This window comes from Xyrauchen texanus, chromosome 14, assembly GCF_025860055.1.
Source record: "Xyrauchen texanus isolate HMW12.3.18 chromosome 14, RBS_HiC_50CHRs, whole genome shotgun sequence".
In the NCBI taxonomy this organism is placed as follows: Eukaryota; Metazoa; Chordata; class Actinopteri; order Cypriniformes; family Catostomidae; genus Xyrauchen; species Xyrauchen texanus.
This window is the reverse complement of record NC_068289.1, coordinates 783,517-794,803: the sequence shown is the minus strand read 5'-3', so window position 1 is coordinate 794,803 and position 11,287 is coordinate 783,517. Positions and strand designations below refer to the sequence as shown.

At 38.6% G+C, this 11,287-nt stretch overlaps 1 protein-coding gene across 9 annotated transcripts in view; it reads right to left on the bottom strand.

The window, feature by feature from the left end:
• LOC127654653 (syntaxin-binding protein 5-like) overlaps positions 1 to 11,287 on the bottom strand; it is a 184,760-nt gene that overhangs the window by 97,033 nt on the left and 76,440 nt on the right. For all 9 annotated transcript variants that reach the window (XM_052141891.1, XM_052141894.1, XM_052141892.1 and 6 more), the window contains exons 3-4: positions 9,689 to 9,770; positions 5,880 to 5,980 (exon numbers count right to left, since the gene is read on the bottom strand). In XM_052141891.1, the coding sequence (XP_051997851.1) occupies positions 5,880 to 5,980; positions 9,689 to 9,770 (183 nt within the window). The remainder of the gene's footprint in view (positions 1 to 5,879; positions 5,981 to 9,688; positions 9,771 to 11,287) is intronic.

Genomic DNA, 11,287 nt, shown 5'->3' with positions numbered 1-11,287 from the left:
GGGCAGTCCTGAGGGTTTAGAGGCCCCTGGTAGTCAGAGGCCCTGGGACACTGGCCGCACTCTTGATCTTGATCAGTACTATGGTATAGTAATGGTACCTGGTAGTAATACTGTAGCACACTGAAATAAAATGTTGTATTAAATAACAATCATCAAAATATACTTTAGAATTTGCAATGTGCTTCAAGTTACTTTAAAGGATACGATGCATTACCATCATACAATACATGCACAAAAAACATGGTATTATCATGGCACCATGTCCAAGAGTCATGGGATTATCATGGCACCATGTCCAAGAGTCATGGTATTATCATGGCACCATGTCCAAGAGTCATGGTATTATCATGGCACCATGTCCAAAGTCATGGTATTATCATGGCACCATGTCCAAGAGTCATGGGATTATCATGGCACCATGTCCAAGAGTCATGGTATTATCATGGCACCATGTCCAAAGTCATGGTATTATCATGGCACCATGTCCAAGAGTCATGGGATTATCATGGCACCATGTCCAAGAGTCATGGGATTATCATGGCACCATGTCCAAGAGTCATGGTATTATCATGGCACCATGTCCAAGAGTCATGGGATTATCATGGCACCATGTCCAAGAGTCATGGGATTATCATGGCACCATGTCCAAGAGTCATGGTATTATCATGGCACCATGTCCAAGAGTCATGGTATTATCATGGCACCATGTCCAAAGTCATGGTATTATCATTGCACCATGTCCAAGAGTCATGGTATTATCATGGCACCATGTCCAAAGTCATGGTATTATCATGGCACCATGTCCAAGAGTCATGGGATTTTCATGGCACCATGTCCAAGAGTCATGGTATTATCATGGCACCATGTCCAAGAGTCATGGTATTATCATGGCACCATGTCCAAGAGTCATGGTATTATCATTGCACCATGTCCAAGAGTCATGGTATTATCATGGCACCATGTCCAAAGTCATGGTATTATCATGGCACCATGTCCAAGAGTCATGGTATTATCATGGCACCATGTCCAAGAGTCATGGGATTATCATGGCACCATGTCCAAGAGTCATGGTATTATCATTGCACCATGTCCAAGAGTCATGGGATTATCATGGCACCATGTCCAAGAGTCATGGGATTATCATGGCACCATGTCCAAAGTCATGGTATTATCATGGCACCATGTCCAAGAGTCATGGTATTATCATTGCACCATGTCCAAGAGTCATGGGATTATCATGGCACCATGTCCAAGAGTCATGGTATTATCATTGCACCATGTCCAAGAGTCATGGGATTATCATGGCACCATGTCCAAGAGTCATGGTATTATCATGGCACCATGTCCAAGAGTCATGGGATTATCATGGCACCATGTCCAAGAGTCATGGGATTATCATGGCACCATGTCCAAAGTCATGGTATTATCATTGCACCATGTCCAAGAGTCATGGTATTATCATGGCACCATGTCCAAAGTCATGGGATTATCATGGCACCATGTCCAAGAGTCATGGTATTATCATGGCACCATGTCCAAGAGTCATGGGATTATCATGGCACCATGTCCAAGAGTCATGGTATTATCATGGCACCATGTCCAAGAGTCATGGGATTATCATGGCACCATGTCCAAGAGTCATGGTATTATCATGGCACCATGTCCAAAGTCATGGTATTATCATTGCACCATGTCCAAGAGTCATGGTATTATCATGGCACCATGTCCAAAGTCATGGTATTATCATGGCACCATGTCCAAGAGTCATGGGATTATCATGGCACCATGTCCAAGAGTCATGGGATTATCATGGCACCATGTCCAAGAGTCATGGGATTATCATGGCACCATGTCCAAGAGTCATGGTATTATCATGGCACCATGTCCAAGAGTCATGGGATTATCATGGCACCATGTCCAAGAGTCATGGTATTATCATGGCACCATGTCCAAGAGTCATGGGATTATCCTGGCACCATGTCCAAGAGTCATGGTATTATCGTGGCACCATGTCCAAGAGTCATGGGATTATCGTGGCACCATGTCCAAGAGTCATGGGATTATCATGGCACCATGTCCAAGAGTCATGGGATTATCATGGCACCATGTCCAAGAGTCATGGGATTATCATGGCACCATGTCCAAGAGTCATGGGATTATCATGGCACCATGTCCAAGAGTCATGGGATTATCATGGCACCATGTCCAAGAGTCATGGTATTATCATGGCACCATGTCCAAGAGTCAAGGTATTATCATGGCACCATGTCCAAGAAACATGGTAATACTATGGTACTTTTTTGTAAGTATTGTAAAAGGCTCTAACACCAAACTAATGTTAAAAACAAACATTTGAACAGGCATAACTCAGCAAGAGGCACAGCTTACAAAAACTAAAAACATGAACTCTTTTTTTTATACTCTAAAAGGGGAGTGTGTCCTATAGGGGAAACATACAGTAAAATGGTATTGGTAATGGTCCCATGATAATACCATGACCAATACCATTGAACTAGATTGTGGGTGGTTAGTGAATAAGATGCAGGTTTTGTGCTGTCACATGAGCAAATGATTTGTCTATTTGGAATTCTGCAGTCTCGACACATTTTAACTGTTTGTTTATTCTCCCATCCAGCTCATGAAAACACGCTGCGTGATCATGAGGAAGGATTATATCAAGATGGAGATTGTAATGCAGGTGCGGAATTTATATCAATAAAAAAATCACCATTGCTGGCGTGCCATTGATTACCCCTCTGGATGCCAATGCTGGCATGCGTGCGATAGGTTGCCGACCCCTGCTTCATATTTCAGCACTGAGAACCGTCCCAAAAGATCAGAATTGTGCCATGCAAATTGCATTCTGCACATATGTTGTGCGCAAATTTGTGCAGTTGCGTGATCTGCATAATAATTTGAGTGAATTGGGCACTAAACCAGCACAGACAGCACAAGCAAATAAACAGTGCTTTACCGGGCGCAATTCATTCATAGTAAATTTCCCAGATTGTTTTACAATTTGTAAGTGCCTTAAACTGGTATATTTGATCAGGGAAAGGTCATAAACAAAAAAACTGATCAGCACATGTGGATTTTCGCCCATTACCCCAATTTCACTCTACATGTAAACACCTTTACCAATGTTCTTAAAGGATTATTTAATGAGTGCAAGTGTGTGCATGCCAATGTTAATAGCATATAATGACCAAATGATGAAGTCTCATCTGTATGTGTTTTTTTTTTGCACTGCCGGATATTTTTTATTACGTTTTTGGTATATTTGATAGTTATCAGTGTATTGTGCACATGTAAACACACTCAACGTGAGTGTGAAATCAAGCGTGAAATCACGTATCATAGCTAGAAGCATCTGTGTTCATGTGTTTGCATGGGGTATGTTACTTGTTTGTTTCTTGCCTTGGACAAAAATGGCAAATTAATTGATCATGTTATAATGGAATGAAATGATATGTCTGCATGTCACCAGCCTACATGAGTCTATACTGTGGTGAAAGCATCTTGTATTTGTGAGACAGACAAGCATGCCGAGCATCTTGAATCAGGAGTCTTATAGCCCCCCTGTGTCTGTCTTCTGACCCCGCTGAGCTGAAATATCTGTCATCCGACTCAGCCATGCACAAAATCACACACCCAACCGTGCACGCACACGCGCACATACTGATCTGAGAACATTTCTCATTACATGTGAATTTGCATAATTTTAATATAGCCAAATATAAAACACTTCAGGGTCAAAGCAAACACATACTGTAGGAGAAATGCATCTGTGTGTGCGAAACTGCGACGGTGTGACTGTGACTTTATTTGTTTGTTCCAGATAAGCTGATGAACACAATCATAAGTTATTACAGAGAGGAGCAAAGCTCATTAGCCATACCCCGCAAAACACAGCACTTCCAAACACATGCAACAATCTCGTACTGTTGTTCCTTAGCGTTCATGCCATTGCTTTTGCTTTTGTGTATCCAAACCTTTTGCAGCCATTCTAAAGAGACTTTCAGTTCTGTTGCACAATATGTGTATGACACTCATTAATTGAGTTCTCAGTTTGATGCTCGTCTTCATGTGGTTGATGTGGTTTGAATATCAATCTCAAAAGCTTCACAGGGTGAAAGGCGTCTGACAGTGGTCAAAATATACAGCACTTCTAGTTTGAAATAAAATGACCAAATTCAAAGCAACTCAAAGAGCCTTAAACACTCATACACTTAAAGACCATATAATAACAGAACTGGAATTTGAAGTTATAGTAGCTTTAAAGTCATCTATATGCTAGTGTACTTCCTAAAAGTTGACCAAATGAACTTTCAGCAGTGTTTGTCTTCTGGGAAAATGGACCAAAACTATTTATGACACCACACAGATTAGTGTCCAATCAAAAAGCCTATAGCATAAGAATGCCCCTCCCATTCTAGCTGTGAGGAAACTAAAGCCTGTGAGTTATGTGAAAGGGATGAGCACTTCAATACCACTCAAATTTCACGTTTCAATAGAAAATCATCTATCAAACTTCAGTGGAATGTAAAATTTCTATTGGCTAGAAAGACCAATTAATGTTCTTTTTTTATTAATTATTTTCTGAATGTTCCGACTCAAGCGTCATGAAAATATTTCTTTCTTCTGTCTTATCTGTTCAGAGGCAATCTCACGGCACATTGATAAAAACACATTGGTACAAGCTCTTCATATTTGCCATTTATTTATGAGTGAAGGAATCACATAAAACATAAAGAGAGGCTGTCCATGACTTTTCTATAACTCACTCAAGGTTTCTTTGTTTCTCTAGGATGTCAGAATTTCTTGCGTACAATTCAAAAAAAGGCCATTGGCCACAATACAACCAGCCCCCATGAAACATGTCATAACTCTGAAAAGTGAAATGTATTAGACTGACCCTGACTCACTCAACAGGGGAGCCATGGGCCTATTAGTCGTACCTGACCCTTCCTGCTGAGTGAAGAGGGACCAGTTTGAGAAGCTGAGGAAGAGATGTAATGAGAAATAAAATGGGGGCCTAAAATATTGAGTTATGGCCATTGGTTAAAGACCCTATGAAGGGATTTGATGAAGCTCACAGTCATTGCTGAGAGGGCGTTGATATGTCCGAATGGTAAGTGAAATGATTTGCTTACAATTGTGTATCTCTGAGTTACTGTCTGCTTATTATTGTAGCATTAATTCAGTTGCAGGTGTTTGTTTTGGGGGTTTAAGGGGGAGGCACACTCTTATTCAAGACAGCATTTTTTGCACAACAATTTGCACATGGCACCACAAACAAAGTGAAGCACACACGCATTCTGAGACTATCAGAGCTAACAGACCTGTTTTCATACAGTCTTTATAATGCCTCAACATAGGCTATGGTCTAAATACTTGCTAATGCTAACCTTCCTGATGCTGAGTTTAATATCTTTGTGTAACACTACTTGTATTGTATTTTTAGAGACGAAAATCCACTCTAATTGCTCAGAAACAGACCAGAAGAGAGAAGAGTTAAAGCAAGCTGCAACCATGAGCAATCTGTGATTACTTTATACATATTCATTCTGACTGATGCTCTGAGACTTTGGGCAGTCACACACTTTTGGAAAAAAGTTGAAATATTGAGTTGGTTTTTCACTTTGAATGTTATGTGAAAATAAATAAATGAAATGAAATAAACAAAAATGCTATTTTATGAAATCCGTGGGAATTTGGGACTATTCTGACAATCTTTTTGATCTGTTAGTTGTCGAGTGCTGTATGCATATACACATGTGTCTGTGGATTTACATATTTATCAATATGCAATTTAGAATTAGCATTTAGAGCTGAGGGCATTCGTGAAATCTGGTGCTCATGGGTGTGTGCATACTCACCGTTCTCTGTTGAACTTGAGAGAGTGAAGGACGGCTGGACGGCGCTGACGCAAGTTCCAGAGGTGCAGTGTGTCATCCGCACAGGCTGTGACCAGCGCCCCTATGTATATATATATATATATATATATATATATATATATATATATATATATATATATACACATGTTAACAAGAAACACTTACAACATGCAATCAACAGACTGATCTACCTTAATTCTCTAACAATAACAGTTCTCTTCTAATTCCCTCTGTGTATGGTATAGCCCAACAAATATGTCTTGAAACATCAGATTGGTGTTTTATTTCAGCTGTTAGAGGCTCAGCTCATGGCATCTGACATGTTTAGCAAGAACCTCAGATTGGCTGAATTAAACATATACACAACAACTATGTGAACCCTTGGATTTAACATCTTAAAACTTGATCGGATCTTCAACTAAGTCACAGAAATAGACAAACATATAGTCTGCCTAAACATACAACACACAATGATATATAGGCATGTCTTTATTGAACATGCTGCTACTGTCTGTGTGTTGTGTTTGTCTATTGGTGTGACTTAGTTGAAGATCAGATCACATTTCTAAGAGCAATGTATACAGTAACCCATGAAAGAATCCAAGGGATAGAAATCACATACTATTTTTAACACAGCCCATTTCAAGTTTGCTCAGAAGACATCATTCTGACATGTAATGAAACAAAAATGGCTGACGCCATTAGCAGGTCTATGATATGCATTTTATGTACTTCTAACTAACTCTTACAGCCTCACAACTGGAATTGAGAACTTAAATTGAAGGTCTGTATTTGGAGTGTCATATTAATAAATATGTTCCCCTTCAGATTTCATTCATTCACTTCTAATTAGTGTTTATAACTTATTCAATGTATTTTCCAGGGCACAAATGAAATAAGAATTTACTCATATAGTTGCGGGGAAATGATAAAGCTTAATTTATTCATTCACAGTGATATGATTCAGCCGGTATGAGGCTGAAACCTTCCCATGCATTTCATGCATATTTAATGACATTAAAGTCCTCTTTGGGTAAAGAATGCAATAGTCTGAAGAAAGAGAAGCGTAACCCTGTGCTCTCGGGACATCTCCACACAGAGCGGTGTATAACAAGGCTCACGGTGGTATTTCTCAGTAATGGTGACATGAAAAAACCAGAGAGGACAGAGCAAAAGCTGATGAAAGTGTCTAAAAGTGTGAGTGTGAAAAATCTCTTTTCCACCGTGCCTGTCACTGTCGGGATGACAAGAGTCGTTCTGACCCATTTTATCTGGAAGCCCTATAACATTTTCTCTTCTAACGCCAGACACAATCAAGAATCAAATAAGTCTGAAAGGACAACACCGTCATAAAACTGAGTGACATTTTAGCTCCTGGATGAGAACATGGTGATATTAATCTGAACGTGTTTTATCAAACAGCTGCCTAATCTGAGGGTGATAATGGGCCAACAAGTCTATAAGCAATCTTTTGTGATCGTGATTTTGTAGTTTTGTTAAGGTCTTTGTTTTCTATTCTTTTCATTTCCCTCTTTACACACACACACACACACACACACACACACACACACACACACACACACACACACACACACACACTGAATTCAGATCCATCAGTCAGGTGACTGACAACTGCATTTCCATGGAGACAGTGCTTCAGTAAACACAGTTTGCACCAGCGTGCCCGTGAGACAAAGCCAGAGAAAATCACTGAGAGAAGGAAGTTTAGTTGTGCTGTGTTGAGAGTGACAGAGGAGAAATGTGTGATGGCTGGTGCAGGATATACAATAATGAGTGTTATTTACATCAATAACTCTGTTGCTAATGAAATCGGTACGGATGTAAACAGAATGCATCAAAGGCGGAAATCGCGGGGGGTCGGGGGGGTCAGGACCCCCCATATCTGAGGGTTATCCCCCCCTAAAATATCATTAAAATATGTGTATTGTAAATAATATAATGATATATTCTTAAAATAAATGTTTAAGAAATAAAATAATACAAATGCAAACGGGGCAACAGCAAAAAAAACCTTGGTGTCCCCTTCAAAAATTGCTCTTGAGGATTGTTATGTTTATTGTCCAACCCCCAACATTTTGATGAAATTTTCCCCCTGGAATGCCTAAAGTGTAATATCTGAATAATGAAACTTATGCTAAAATGTCACCTTGAATAAGAGTTTTTTCAGTGTTTGTAATGCATGTTTGATTTACAGGACTTTAGTCTCAACAGGAAATTATTTATTTCCTTTTATACATTTGAACAACTTGCTCCACCTCTGGAACAACTTTCATGTTCAGATGATGTCAGCTAGGTCATGCCCATGGCTGTGAAAATACTGTTGAGCAAGAGCCATATAGCTGTTTCAACACTGTAAGTAAAGCAGTCTTTTTAATTTCATTTGTTAACACAGTAATAATGCCAGTTACTTCAGTGTAACAAAGGCTGCAGCAATAATAGCAAATAATAATGATCTGGAAAAGCAAGTGAAAATAAAAAGAAATATGTAGAGATGCTCTTGACCTTCTACATCCATCATGAAGGTTCCTATCTGATTGTGTCTCCAAAAATATGGCCTGGGGCCGGTTGCATAAAACAGTTTTAGACTAGTCTAACTAGTTAGTCGTCTAAAATGTAGGTCTTAATTTTTTCAGTCAGTTGCATAAAAACTTCGATCAGTCTAATTAAAGACCAAAATGTAAGACAGCACACCTCAGGCTAACGTTTGTTTACATTCAGCTGAGCCAGTGGGGGCTGAAAGGGGCGCGAGTTGAGACTTGGTTGAAGACTTTGACTTCATAAATGGTAACAAAATGTTATTTTTAATTATTTGGGTTAAATCACTAAATGTGTTCATTAAAATACATTTTGAAGCATTGTAGTCCTCTAATAAGCAAATATTCTCGGTGAATAAAAAATGTACTGAGCGTCCACTGTCGGCTATTTTTTTTAAGCTGTTCAGTGTCTTATTTTTCCCACAATGCAATGCAAATTAGACTGTCTTACTAAAGACAACTGTGAGCTTGTTTTATGCAACAGGCTTTCTATGGCGTCTTTCGCTAGTCAAACTAATTGTTAGATGCAGTCTTAAGTTAACGGCTATGTTTATGCAACCGGCCCCTGACTCCAGGGACAACATTTTCATTCTTCCCACAATTGACTGCAAATTTGCATGCAGGTCTGTCTCCATCTCTATTTTTCATAATCTAATCCATCGCCAGAGGATAAATTCAAGTCCTGCCCTACATTACCTACAATGGGTTGCAAATGCAGTTTCATACTGACTTGAAATTAGTGTTTGGGTACTTAGAATGGAGTCAGAATGTGATGGATATGAAAGGGTGTAACCCCCCAATGCAATCCACACCCTTGATGCAAAGTTTTCCACTCTCGTTCTTTTGTTAACCAATTACCTTCTTTGTTATTATACATGAGCTGAATCAGTGTGTGTGCGTACGAGAGAGAAGAAGAGACAGACATGGCCAGGAAAATGTAGCTCTTTACACACCTGATAGGAAATAATGACTGACTGCATTAGCACTAAAAGACCAAGAGGGAGAGCGGCTCTTGACCTAAACGTATTGCACTGCAGAGCTGAGCTTGCATTTACACTTGCAGTACACACACACACACACACACACACACACACACACACACACACACACATAGACACATCACCACACTAAAATAAAGATATTAATACACACAGACACACTCTGTCCTCCTACGTGTTTTTTGCATATGCTGCATACAAAAATATGTGCAGTAATATATGTGTGGGTGAGCAATACCTCGTTGATGAGAAACTGCAGTTGGAGAACTGCTGCCCCAGTCTCATGCAGGCAATAACAGTCCACTCCTGGCCGTCCCAGACTGATGGCATCACAGAGTTAAGGACAAGAGGACAGTCATTCACAATGGTACTGTACAATATTAAGATTAGGGACTTCACATACAATGTTAACTGTAGTCACTTTGTCACTGGAAGAGAAGTGATAATTATTCATCACTGGTTTTTAAAATTTTTAGACCAAATCAGACAATCCAAGTACCATATGGGCACAACTTTAACTATTCACGTACCGCTGTCAACGTAAGAACATGGGCTCTAATCATTAGATGGCGAAACTGTCTTGATATCACTCAATGAGTTTATATCCATATTTTCTCTCTCTCTCTCTCTCTCTCTCTCTCTCTCTCTCCACACACCAGAAAAATGTAATTAATGATAATTACTATTATACCACATTACCTATTGCTTAAATATATTACTGTACCTATATACATTACTATACTACTATATGTATACATATATATATTGTTGTTCCTTTTATTATTATTATTATTATTATAATTATATATATATATATATATATATATATATATATATATATATATATATATATATATATATATACAGTATTTTAGGGCTGTCGATTTAACGCGTTAATAACGTGCGATTAATTTAACAAAAAATAACGCGTAAAAAAACATTTACGCATTTAATCGCAATGCTTTCCTGAGAGATTCATGCTTGTAGTACCACCTGTTTACTCCAGAGGGCAGTAAGTGAAACTTCAGCTGTGTGAGCAACACACAGTTTATACAGTGAAGAAAACATTAACAACTCTTCAGCGGACACACAACACAAACATGCGATCTAAGAGATCTCAAGATATGTTTAAAGATTGAGTATTAAACTATATTTAACTTGACACAGTGAACTAAACATTGTATATTTATGACGCAACACACCTGAGACGCGACACAAGCATGTCTGACGCAGGTCGTTCGGTCTTTACCTCACACATATTTAATTACCAACGAGGTTAATGAGGTGTCCTTTAAACTGTTACACTGTTATTACCCCGTCAATCTTTATTTAAGAAACATGCTCCTGAAATAGATCCACTTTGCTCCTTCAGTAATGCTGTAGATGAATCTGCCCCTCACCTTTTTGGGAATGTGCCCACGCAGTAGTATTTTGGAGAATTTTTGTTTGTTTGTTTGTACCTCTATTTGAACTAGTTTTTCTTTTCTTTATAAAGACGTTTTATTTGGTTTTCACAGATTTGATAACTTAAGTTAATATTTTCTGATTAATCTGTTTATTTTTCTTGGCAAGTTTTTTATACATGAGTGTAAATTTATGTCTATAAAGTCTCTATTTGCACTTTTTTGTAAAGACTTGAAATATTATTTAAATACTCTTTGTACCTCCAACAACTCCAAAGCATTGATGCACTAATGAATATAATGGCATTATTGTAAAATACATCTGTAGTATTGTGCACTATGTGGCTTGTTTCTAAAAAAAAAAAATGTCTGACGCAGGTGTAGATTGACGGTCCTTAAACAAGCCCTCATAATAAATCTCTGATTGATAAATT